This window comes from Centrocercus urophasianus, unplaced genomic scaffold (assembly GCF_019232065.1).
Source record: "Centrocercus urophasianus isolate 14NV4802_14NV808 unplaced genomic scaffold, USGS_Curo_1.0 seq_10, whole genome shotgun sequence".
NCBI classification, from domain to species: Eukaryota; Metazoa; Chordata; class Aves; order Galliformes; family Phasianidae; genus Centrocercus; species Centrocercus urophasianus.
In genome coordinates, this window is record NW_024884142.1 from 781736 (window position 1) to 794440 (window position 12705).

Here is a 12705-nt window from a genome sequence, read left to right on the forward strand (position 1 = left end):
AGAGCTGTATATTTACCTAAAGGGATGTGTGTTACCTTCTGTTCTCTGAGTGCTCCCCCATCCATCCAGGGTGAGATCTTGTGGCACGGCTGGTATCTCCATGGTGCAGGCCTGCCACGTGTTCTGGCATGCATAGGGCAGCAGTGTGAATTTCCTGGATATTTTTAGGACCACTACTGGATCAACCCAGTTTCCCCCCTTCCCCAGAACCCTACTTCTACACGTGACATATTGGAGAGATGAGCTGAGTCCTGTCCTTTCAATAGGAGCTGCCTTTCCAGAAGTTTCTCTGTGCGTGAAAGTTCCTAATTCCTGTGCACCATCATCTGATCAGTGAAGCTGACCCATTCTCAAGGATGTTCATAGAGCTAAGTTCTGCACTGACGTGCTTGGGGTGGGTGCATTTCAGTGCCTGTGTGTGGACAGCACACATCAAAACACTCAGTTACTGCCAAGGAACTTCTCATTTTGGTTAGGCAGTAAGAGCTCACGGAATCAGTGGCTTTGAAGCATTGCATGCCACAGATGTGAGTGCGCTTTCTAACGTGTGAAGATTCCAAGACATTCTGAGGTTTTGTTGGACTGAATATTTTCCCCCTTTACCTGGAAGCAAATGTGAAATCAGTCCCCATTGGCACGTTGTCACTCTGTGTGTCTAAAAAGACGTGGTGAATCTCAGTCAGGTCTTATCAAGCTTCCATATCTGGGCTGTGGGTGGAGGAGAGCCCATAAATCCAGGGCATACATCTGCCTTTACCCTGACATAGCAGTGCCTGCTCTAGATCTCACAGCCTTGGGTTTCTGATGGGAATATTGAATGATGTGGATAAATACCAAAGACATGATTTTGTCATTTCAGCCTTGGAACAGAGTAGAGCAGGTTGATTTGTGTGTGCCAGTAGGAATCAATTGCAGTGAAGTTTTTCATTACAAGTCTACACTCTGCTTACTTAATGTCTCATCACAAGGTTTTTTTTGGGGGAGGAATCCTGGCTTTGTTGAAGTCTCAGGGAATTTTGCCTTTTACAAGGAGCCTGGGGCTTGACTTGGTGCGTTAAAGTCTGTGTAACAGAAGGCTTCCTTGGGAAGAAACTTTCTCCAGTTGAGTCACTGCAGCGTGTCTCTGAGTCAGCGATGACTGCCACAGCTGCTCAGTGCTGTGTGTGCTCATAACTTGCAGCTTTACAGAGTAGAAGTGCATGATGTCTGTTTGCAGAAAGCTGTGTTGGTCGTTCCTTTCCAACCTTTTTGGTGTTGTTCTGTCTGTCCGTAGAACTCATATGTTTCACTCTTCGAATTTATGTTCATTTTATCCTTCTTTTTTTGTTTGTTTGTTTTTTTTTAGGACCCAATGTTGTCTTCCAGTGTGAAAGCACCCCAGAGACCCACTATCCGAGTTTGACTGTAGCGTGGAGGCAGGGTGGCCAGCCCTGCTCACGTATCTCTGAAACAATCCTTTTGCTCCGCTTGAATGCTAGATCCAGTCAAGAAATTAGGTTATCCTGGGTTTTCTTATCTACAGTTACCGTTGATTTGTAAAAGAAAGGATAGTGGGTCTTTGTGTGGCTTTCACTGCTGCTCATTCTCGTTTCCTTTAGCATTTTTCTTTGGCGTTGATAATCCTCGATCATTAGCATGCATATCCAGTTATCGTTTGCATGGTGGGATTGCAGGCACACAAAGACCCACTATTTGCACAGTTTATCTGCGCTGTTTCGAATGGGGAGTTGTGTTCTTTTGATGTTGTAATGTACATACTTTGCAGAATTAAAATGTTTGCTGATTGCTGTTTTAATTTACTTGATTTAATCTCCTACGTATTGAGCTTTTGAAATTGACAGCCTGTAGGGCTCACCCAGAAAACAAACCCTTCCTGTTTCAGCTGCTGGTGGTCACTGTGATTACAAATATGCCGCACAGTCCGAGGCTGAGGTCTGTTGGGTCTGGGGCAGTCGTGCCTCCAAATCACCTTTTTATCGAGGAAAAAGATACTAAGCATCGAATGGAAGATCTGTATTTGTCTTCTTCTTTCACAGTAGCTCTGTGGCAGGAATTCAGGTTGTTTTGGCTCGATGTGCCCTATCCATAACCAACGTCCTTGAAGTGTTTTATTCTGACAGCTCACTTTCAGTTTTGGCCAACAGCAAATTGTAGCGGTCAGTAAGTGCTTAAACAGCCTCTGTGCTACCAGCCCCCTCCTGCCTAACACAAAGGCAGCCCTGGCAAAGAGGTGCTGGTGGAAAAGGAACACTAAAAGACACCTGGAGCTGAAGGCAGAGAATCTGGGTTTAAGGCAGAGGGCACAGTTACACTGTGCTACTGCTGTCAATGAGGGAAGGAGCAGAATAGAAGGCTGTAACCTTGATGCCCCTCTGGATGAAAGGAGTCAGCAGCAGCAGGCTGCTTGTCTGAGGACTAGTTCACACTACATCACTAGTGTGATCCCGTAGGAGCAGGAGAGATGTAGGTAATTTAATTAATCTATTTAATTTAGTTGGTTTCTGAACTCGGTAACGAAACAGCAAAGGTCACTTATGCAATCAGAGATGTTTACAAGCCACCCTGTGTTTACTGCACGTCTGTGAATGTTGTGAAGGTACGATCAGGAAAAGGTTGGTCAGACTGCAGAGATGTAACAGCCTTTCTGCAGCACCTCTGTAGAAAGAGTGTTATGTAATGCATTCAATATGCTTTATCCAATAGTATGGATGTGCCCTTTAGGTCAGAGGTATTTCTTTTGTGCAATATTGACCACAGCAATGTGCCTACAGAAACCTACAAATGGATTTTTACTCTGGATGTATTTTGTCTCAACCAGTATTTTGCTATGGAACGAGATCATGTTGCTGTAGGCAGATGACGTGCTCAGTAATTTCTCCAGTGTTCTGCCTGACTTGATTTCCTTTTGAAGCTACGTTTTTCAGTATTTCTGCTAGAAGATGCTGAGTGGTATCAAGCAGTCCCTCCCTGTGGTCTAAAAATCAGGTGATCTTAGGAATTGCCCCATGTCCACAAGGCAGTGCTCGCCTGTGGGATCGGAGCTCAGCTGACTTCCTGACGTTCAGTGATTTCCTTAAGGGCCAAACTGCTGCTAATTCGGGATGGGGGGAAGGAAAATAACCTTACATCCCATCTGGAGTGATGCAGGAAAAGTAGCATTATAGCATTGGGCAAAAGCAGCTGGCCTTGCACCTGTCCTTGGGTGGTGCAGTTGGGGTGTATGAGGACCATCTCACACAAACAGCCCTACGTTTGGATGTGTAGGTGATAATAACCATTGAAACAGCTGCCCCTCTGCTTAAACTGATGGGTATTGTGATGAAGCACTGGGGGCTTTCACAGCTTCTCCTGACGTTTCAGTATTACCTGAGTACAGATCTTCTAACTAATAATATTGATAACGGTATGATTTACAATGCTGATTGGAAAAACCTCAGCCCCTGCCCTTGTGCACATCAGGCACAGTCACCTCTCTCTGTTCTCCTGTCACGTGCTGGCACAGAAAGAGCTGTACACATATACAAGGTTATCAGTAAGAAAGGCTGTGCCAAGGGTGTATTAAAGGGCAGATTTTAAAACAAGGTGTAGCTGTAGAAGCTGTATTAATCTGGGAGAAGAACGTTGGTCTTGGAGCAGGTGAGGACAGGGTGAAAACAAGGGATACCTGCTGAACTGCCGATCCCCTCTCTGGCCCTGAGAGTCCAAATGCTTCTCAGAGCAACGAGGCATTAACAGTTAAATCTGAAGCCATCCAAGAGGGCAGAAGGTGGCATTGCCTATAGCGCAGTACTTGCTTAGTACTGTTTTCTATGAAAATGGGGGCTGCTGTGTAACTGGGTGTCCTACAGCCAATATTTATTCCATCCCAACGCTTTGTCAGATTGTATCCCTTTGTGATGTTTCTGAGTGGGGCTCATCACCTGTGCATAGATCTGCTCGTAGGAACGCTGGCAAACTGTGCCCTGCAGTGACGTTGGGAGCTGCTGTGGGGCAATGCTGCTTCCATGTAATGAACCAATAAACTGCTGCTGAACGGTGTGTGCTGCCTTAAAATATCTTCTGTTGTTCTCTTTGAACTGGAGTATTAACGTATGAGGATGACTGGACATGCAAATGCAGGCTGTGCTTAGCATGAGGCAATTGTTCATCTTTGGGTTGAAACGCAGTTGTAAGATAACTATGCAAATGTACTTTATTAAAGGGACACATAAAAGGACCCAGCTTGTCTGTTGTGGTTTTTTGTTCACCTGGGGACATCTTTTCCAATTTGAACAGCTGGGTACATGTGTTATGCTGCCTGGGTATGGGATGCAGTGACTGAGTCTTGCTTTTCACCTCTTGCAAGCTGAATCACAAATTGCTGCTGTTGTGGTGGAAACGCAGACTGCACTCAGCATTTAGGGGAGCCTGGGCAAAATTCTGATGGTGTTTTCCAGAGCCTGATGAAAACTGACCTTTTCATGGGCTGCAGGAGGCACGGAGGCGTCTGACCCCGCAGGCATGGCAGGAGGACACTGCTGTGGTGTGCCAGCAGGGGTGGGTGCTGTTCAACACCATCCGTCTGCGCTCAGCATGGAATGAAGGAACTGCTTAATGCTGGTCCGTGGCACTTGTGACAAGGTGTGTTTTTCTGTGGTAGCCCAGGAGAAGAAGATAATATAGACACACACAGAAAGGACAAACCAACCAACAGAGCACACTACTCAGCACACCCCAAACCCAAACAAACCTACAGCCCTAAACAGACCAAACTTCTTACATGTGCAGTTTATGCATAGACCACCTCTGCCACTAGGTGGTCTTCAGTGTTGGGCTTGCTTAGATCTAGCTTGATCCTTTGGGGAAAGTGCTGGAGCACTGCGTGCGGCTTGAGGTGTCTTTCCAGAGTTGTCACTTTCTAAATGGGTGTTTATGTTGTTGGCTGTATGGGGAAGTCCATGGGAATTAGGCAAAGCATGTAGTGCCTGAGCAGATTTCCTTCAAAAAGTGTCCTCGTTCCCCTAGAATTTATCTCAAGTCCTAAATATGTCAGTAGTGCACTGCTGTGTGGTTAGGGCCTGTGACTCAAAGGTGCCAGGCTCACAGCAGCTCTGTAGATATCGTGCTCAGGAGGGAGCAAGGCAAACCTTGTTTCTCGGACAGCCTGGCGTTGCTTTGCTGTTGCAAGCCAGAAACCAAAGCAACAGCTCTCTGCTGCCAGGCAAGGGCTCCTGGCTGTTAAACTAGCAGGAAAGTCCCAGTTCATTTCCTGGCAGGGTTGTGAGCTGGAGGTAAGCTGAGTGCCAGAGCTGGCGCAGGGAGAGGGGCAGCGGGAATGTGGGAGGAGAATGGGCCGAGATGCAGGTTCACCATTCTGTGCCAGGGAGCCAGCAGGTTATTGTGGCTGCTGTAGAAAACACTGGCAAGTATGTTAAGGTGATCTGTTCTCCCTTTGCTTTTCTTCCCTTCAGATACCAGAGCCTATGCAGGCCTTCTAAAGTCAGACAAATGGATTCCACACTATGTTTTCATGGTGGTATCATCAGACCCATCCCAACTCAGACCTTTTTGAGCAGTGATGATTAAAATGTAAACTAGTACTCATCCACTGATCCCAAAAGCCATGACAGTCCAAGTGCAGGGTTACTGCACAGCCATCTGAGTCAGCTGCTGTTTTGTGTCTGGCAATAAGCTTTATAAATCATACCTATCCTTGGTGTGTATGAAATGTGTGTTTGCCTCCCAGAGTTTGTTTCAACTTGACATATATGGAACAAGACAGACACAAATGCAAGAGTACGTGTGTTTCTAACAGTTATGATGCAAGCAGACAGCGACAGGAGCTTCAGTACTTTGCTGTCCCTTGTTGGAGGGCTGCACGTTGCAATAGAAAAAAGAAGCACTTTGTCAAAGCTGAGATCTGAGGTCTAAGTGTGGGCAAAGTACAGTTACTGTACTTTGTACTGCACTGTACTGTCCCAGAATCCAGTGTGTCAGAAACCAGCTGGGCTTAAATCCAGCTATGTACATGAATGTCACTAGAACAGAAGCAGCACACACTGACCAAAGTCAATCTTGATGGATTATGCAATACAGACTTCATAGGAATCACACCAGGCTAAAATTTCACTCCTTTTTTTCTTCTAATTTTATCCTCATATAACTTTGGAAGCAACTAAGGCTCGAAGCAGCATTCTTTGCAGCTGGAAGAGCTGCAAACCCAGAGCTCTTTGTATGAAGCAATATTTATTCTTGTTAGAAAGCTTAAAGTTCAAGATCCTTCTGGATGCACGCAGCAGAACTGAAAAGCCCTCATTTTACGTCTGGCTGTTGTCTTTTCTGGTGTAGATTTTATCAAAATTGGATGCAGCTGCATCAAGTGATCGATGTATACTCTTAAATAAACTGTAATTGTTTCTTCTTTCTTCCTTGCTCCCTTGCAGTGCTCTGCTAGCACGTGATGGCCAACAGGTGGATCAGAGTTGCACTTTATGTACCCTCCTTGACCCATCTAAACATATTTACTGCTTGTTTTTGCCACTTTTTGTTTGGTTACTAAACCTCAAACACTGCTGGTCATGTTTACTAACACAGATAATGAGGAGAAAAAGTGTGAAACTGTAGAGTCTGCATGTTCCCTTAGAGAACTGGATTTGTGTCATTGAATGTTCTCTGTGTCCTCGTGCATGGTTTGGATTATTTGTACTCAGTGCATCAGAATAACTCAATGTATCTCTGGCTCATTTGGTTTCTAAACTAGAAAACAACTTACTTAAAACTATGCATCACAACTTTGCAAATATATCCTGGTGGTTTGTATAATAAATTAATAGCCGAGGCAGATTACTTGAGAAGCTGGGTCAAGATTAAAGGTGCCGTGCTGTAAATCAGCACCAGACACGTTCTAGATGACTTTGTCTCACAGCAGACATTGTGTAAGGTAAGAGGAAAACACGGCTTTGAAAGCGTTGCAGAAAAGAAGAGACATAGGAAGTTACAGGAAGTCAGGAATCCTTATTCTGCATCACAGCATGGGAAGAAGGGATGCTCAAAGGAGTGAAAAGGTGGCAGACTCAAAACTGCTATAAAGAGAGCAGGGTGCAAACCACAGTCAGTTGAAACCCAGTGCTGCTGTGGACAGGGGCTTTAAAAGAAAGTGCTCATGTATAGTATGACCCTTGGATTGGCATATGTTGATGTAACTTTGTGAATTCATCACATCTGAAGGCTTGAGTGGTATCTGAACTACTGGCTTGCTTCTTGTAGGGTGTGCTGATCTCCAAAGCCTCGATACCATGCAGCCGATGGAAAGGAAGAGGCAGGGCTACATCCATGAACTCATTCAGACAGAAGAAAGATATATGGATGATCTTCAGCTTGTCCTGGAGGTGAGATGCTTTCATGTGGAAGTCTTTGGAAAAACACCACCATTGTCCTTAAGAATAATAGCAGTGAAGAGATGCTTAAAAATTGTGAAATGCCAGGGGAAGGCAGGAGGTTGTGTGAGCACCTCCCTTACCTCATGAATCATAGACTGGCCTGGGTTGAAAAGGCCCACAATGCTCATCTAGTTTCAACCCCACTGCTGTGTGCAGGGTCACCAACCAGCAGACCAGGCTGCCCAGAGCCACATCCAGCCTGGCCTTGAATGCCTGCAGGGATGGGGCATCCACAGCCTCCTTGGGCAACCTGTTCCAGTGCCTCACCACCCTCTGTGTGAAATGTTAGGTTTTGTGGTTGACCAGCAACCTAAAAAATCATATAAAAAACAAAGCAAAATCAGTGCTGACCCAACTAAAGGGAGAGCAAATGCTTTTTTCTCCAAAGAGCTGCTCACCTTTCTGATCTTCTTGATTGCAGGTTTTCCAGAAGCCAATGGCTGATTCGGGTTGTCTCACAGAAGGGGAAATGGGGCTGATCTTTATTAACTGGAAGGAACTCATCATGTCAAATACTAAGTTACTGAAGTGAGTACTTGTGTTTTTGTCTCATGTTTTTGTCTCATGTTTTTGTGTATGTGCTGTGTATGCAATGTGTGCATTCAGAACAGCTGAATGCAAGGCAGGAGGGTAATTTATTTTCTCTTTAGAGCCTTGCGAGTGCGTAAGAAAACGGGAGGAGAAAAAATGCCAGTACAGATGATTGGGGACATCTTGGCAGCAGAGCTGTCACACATGCAGGCCTACATTCGGTTCTGCAGCTGCCAGCTTAACGGGGCTTCATTGCTGCAGCAGAAAACTGATGAAGAAGCTGATTTCAAGGACTACTTAAAGGTATCTTGTTCAGCAGCCTTTGTACCTTCAGCTTTCCTCACTGACAGGAGCCTTTCTGACCAGCATCAACCAGATCGGAATAACCCAGAGGAGTAAATCTTGAAAAATAGGATGAGAGAATTCCAAGGAGTGGAGGTTTATATGCTTCTTCAGCAAGTACTTTACACCATTTCCCATTCTGTTCCTCATTACCTTGGTGTAGTGGTTAACCTTAGGAAGCCACAGAGCCAGTGTCTGCACCTTCCCTAAATCCACGTGGTCTAAAGGGGGTGAAGTCTGTGGAGTTAAAATAAGAAAGCTGTAGTGCTGAATGTGCTGTGCAGTGTGCAAACCGATGGGGCATGGAGTAGCAGCAGGGGCTGGGCCTTCGGTTGCGCACAGTGAGAATCACAGGCAGCTGCAGAAAGAAGTAAGGGATCGCTGCTGTATTGCAGCTGATGCTGTGCCTTTGAAGCCGTGAAAGGAGAAATGCCAGAACTGTTGACATCAGGCATTTGCTTCATTCATTGTTCTGTTTTGTTTTGTTTTTTTCAACCTGAGTGGAGCATATTATGTCAGAATAAAAGCTGGAATGGTTTTGTATGTTCTGACTCTGCATGGGCAATGATGCTACAGCGCTGTGCTGGCGAAGCGTCTGGGCACAATGACAGCGCTGACTTTCCTGTTTGTTCTAGATACAAGTGGACTGTATTGTTTGCTAGCCTAAAAGTCTGAGATTTCTTGGAAAGCCTGAAAAAATTAAATGTGATCAGACCCTTTTCAGTGCAGTGAAGCAGCTGTTTCTTGATGAGTAATACGATGTCTCTGGATTGCACTGTAGAAACTCGCTCTGGATCCTCGCTGCAAAGGAATGCCCCTCTCCAGTTTCCTCCTGAAACCCATGCAAAGAATAACGCGCTACCCTCTGCTTATAAAGAGTGTGAGTATCCTGAGTGAAGTCTTGCACGAAAATGCTTTGATTTTATTCTCTATAGCAAAAGAAAGAAAACCTTATCTCTTCATGGGGATTTCTGGAAGAGTGTGGAGAACTATCTCCCATGCTTACCTCCGTTTGTGTCTTGGTTTCTCCTCATTTTGTTTTGCACCAGATTCTAGAGAATACTCCAGAAAATCACCCAGATCACAGTAACCTCAGGCTTGCCTTGGAGCGTGCAGAAGAGCTGTGTTCTCAGGTTAACGAAGGGGTGCGTGAGAAAGAGAACTCGGACCGGCTGGAATGGATACAGTCCCACGTGCAGTGCGAAGGCCTTGCTGAGGTAGCTGCACTGCAGTGCTCTCTGGCAGAGGCTGTGTCAGTTTGTTTTGGGAAGGCCAGAGCAGGGGAGTCTCCTCTGGAGATACCTAGGACCTGCCTGGATCCCTTCTTGCGTACCCTGCGGCAGGGAAGCTGCTTTAGCATGGGGTTGGACTAGAGGAGCTCCAGAGGTCCCTTCCAACCGCTACAGTTCTGTGATTCAGGGAAATGAGAGAGCTTGCCCACATCCCCTACTGGGAATGTGATCCACTGCTGATCTCTTGGCAGAGATGTTGCTCACAGCCACAGTATGAAGAGCCCTCATTGTTCAACCATTATTTTGGCAGTGGGGAATCTCCGTTTACCAGTGTATAATTAATACCATTCAAACAGTTAAACAAACAGAAGTAACTCCCAGTCCTGAAGTTCTGCTCGTGCTGCCTTTGAACTAAATCAGGCGTACACTTTGGGACAGTTTTCAAAATGAAGTGTGGTACCAGTTTTCACTGGTAGCCAGGGTTGGACAGAGAACAGAGCCCAGCGTGCCTGTCCTGGTGCCATTGTTTTGCTGTGCATTCGTAAGAGGTTACCTGACTGCAGACTTCAAGGACTCTTCTTAAACACAACTTCTGGACAGCAGAAAAGTGACCATGAGGTGAAGGCTGCTCCAGACCTGAGCATTTATTGTTTGTAAGCAGATTTAACTTGCTTACAGCTGGGAATAGTGCTGACACCATGACAGACCGTGAGACAGCTTCCCTCCTCTTCACTGCTAACTCCATATTCAGTAAGCAAAATAGGATTTTGAGCAGTTTGAGCAATTGCTGTTGTGAAGAGGAACTAATGCCTGCATTCGCTTGCTGCTGCTCATGGGTTTTTGTCTCTCCTAGCAACCCGTGTTCAATTCCCTCACAAACTGCTTGGGACCACGGAAGCTCCTGCACAGCGGCAAGCTGTACAAGGCGAAGAGCAGCAAGGAGCTGTATGGCTTCCTGTTCAACGACTTCCTGCTGCTTACCTACATGGTCAAACAGTTTGTCTCTTCTGGCTCTGATAAACTGTTCAGCCCCAAGTCCAACTCCCAGTTCAAAATGTACAAAATGGTGAGTGCAGGAGGTGCCCCATGGTCCTGTTGATTCGGAGTAGTTTTTCTTTCAGTCCTTTGTTGCCTCCTTTACACGGTGATCTGATTGTTCTTCTTGTATCCTTCAACTTTCAAACACCCTGCAGAAAAAAACATGTACTGAAATATCCTTGTAGAGTTTCAGCTTAATGTCGGGGTGATGACGCCACAGCAATGTTTGCTTTTCTTTCAGCCTGTTTTCCTTAATGAAGTCCTGGTGAAATTGCCCACGGATCCTTCAAGTGATGAGCCAGTTTTCCACATATCACACATTGACAGAGTTTACACACTTAAAACTGACAACATCAATGAGCGGTGAGTAGAGCAAATGCGAATTTGAGGTTAACCTTTCTGAATGTGGCTGGGGGCTGTGTTCCTGGTGAGCAGGACAAGGCTTAGCTTCCCCATCAGGACATGAACTCCTCTGACTCTTGTATGAATTACAAGCTTTCTGTCACTTTGTTCTGCTTGTAGGGCAGCTCTTGAAAGCCAGCATTGCATCTACTGCTCCCAGATGTTGTAGTTGCATAGAAGAGTAGTTTAGGTCTGCCAAGTCCTGCATCCCGTAGGATTCTTCCTCAGTGCTGGTCAGTCTTCCATGTGACCCTGCAATTTGTAATAAAACAGACATTTCAATTTCATTTATTTAGGCTCATATGGAAGCGTGCCATAAGAATTAATGTGAACCCTCTGCAGCTTTGGTCCCTAAGCGAACTTGACTTGTGATGCCTCTGAAATCCAGTAAATAAAAAATGGCAAAAGAGGATGGGGCAGAGTCGCTGTTAATGAGGGATTTCCTGCCTATGGTACAACTCTTATGTTGGGATTGCTCTTTGCAGCACTGCCTGGGTCCAGAAAATCAAAGCAGCATCCGAGCAGTACATTGAAACCGAGAAGAAGAAACGTGAAAAAGCATATCAAGGTACTGAGTTCTGTCTTCTTCCCTCACCCACCCAGACCCCCACTGTGTTCTGAAGGACGCTGCACATCTCTGGGGGGAATCTCTCTTCAAAAACGGCCAGTTTTTGTGGTTGCAGCCAATTTCTGACTTCTTCGTTTCCAGCTCGCTCACAGAAGACCTCGGGAATAGGACGTTTGATGGTGCACGTGATTGAAGCAACAGAGCTGAAGGCCTGTAAACCCAATGGTAAGTGATGGAAATAGTCTCACATTCCTGCGGGGTTTGGAAAGGCTCATTAAGAGCAATCTGGCAATTTGGGAAATGTGGTTACAGCTGCAGCTCCTGGACATAACAGCCATTATTTAGCTTCAGAGGAGTGGATGGAGAAACAGCTCTGTGCTGCTATAAGATCTGTGGATATGTAACCCCACATCATCTGCACAGCAGCGTAGATGTGTGTCCAAGCAGCCTGTAGACAGACAGGGAGGTTTTGTCACTTCTGGGGTGTCTCACTGCTGCTTCTCTGCTTAGGGAAGAGCAACCCGTACTGTGAAATCAGCATGGGCTCTCAGAGCTACACAACGAGGACCATGCAGGACACCTTGAACCCCAAGTGGAACTTTAACTGCCAGTTCTTCATTAAGGATCTGTATCAGGATGTCCTCTGTATCACCATGTTTGACAGGGATCAATTCTCTCCTGACGGTAAGTGCGTGAACATTTGTTTTAGGAAAATAAAGTGTTCTTGTGACTTGGGATGCATGGATTTTCACCAACAGTCTGTAGGTACAATTGCTTTCTGCAAAATGTTGTGTAAAAAGCAGTGCTTCCATACTGAAGAGGCTGAATAGCTGCCCAGAGCCAACAGTCAGATTTGATCCCACTCAGGCTTTTCTATTAGGAACAGAACTATTTTTTGTAGAGCTGGGAGCTGAAAGGAGTTTTTGTCTGTCATTGTAGGCAGTGCCTGAGAATAAAGTACTAGGTTACGTTTACACAGCAGTTACTTGATGAGCTTTCTTTTGCTTGGAGACCAAACACTTTTTTGCAGTCTGCTGCTGGTAGTCTTTAAAAGGTGAAGTGATACAGAAGCCTAAATCAAAGTTGTCTGAGCCAAAGTACTTAATTTTTTTATGATCTTTGTAGCAGTGCAGCTGACATGTAAACGGGTGCCATCGCTTAGTTCTGACCTTGA

General features: G+C 45.6%; 1 protein-coding gene across 6 annotated transcripts in view; it reads left to right on the forward strand.

Moving 5' to 3' along the window:
* ITSN2 (intersectin 2) overlaps window positions 1-12705 on the forward strand; it is a 68527-nt gene that overhangs the window by 54032 nt on the left and 1790 nt on the right. For 5 of the 6 annotated variants that reach the window (XM_042827655.1, XM_042827663.1, XM_042827673.1 and 2 more), the window contains 10 exons: window positions 7246-7367; window positions 7840-7946; window positions 8069-8252; window positions 9073-9171; window positions 9341-9508; window positions 10377-10589; window positions 10803-10924; window positions 11449-11531; window positions 11673-11756; window positions 12042-12215. In XM_042827655.1, the coding sequence (XP_042683589.1) occupies window positions 7246-7367; window positions 7840-7946; window positions 8069-8252; window positions 9073-9171; window positions 9341-9508; window positions 10377-10589; window positions 10803-10924; window positions 11449-11531; window positions 11673-11756; window positions 12042-12215 (1356 nt within the window). Of the gene's footprint in view, window positions 1-1345; window positions 4217-7245; window positions 7368-7839; window positions 7947-8068; window positions 8253-9072; window positions 9172-9340; window positions 9509-10376; window positions 10590-10802; window positions 10925-11448; window positions 11532-11672; window positions 11757-12041; window positions 12216-12705 lie in introns of those variants that run through there. The other variant, XM_042827699.1, reaches the window with a different exon arrangement.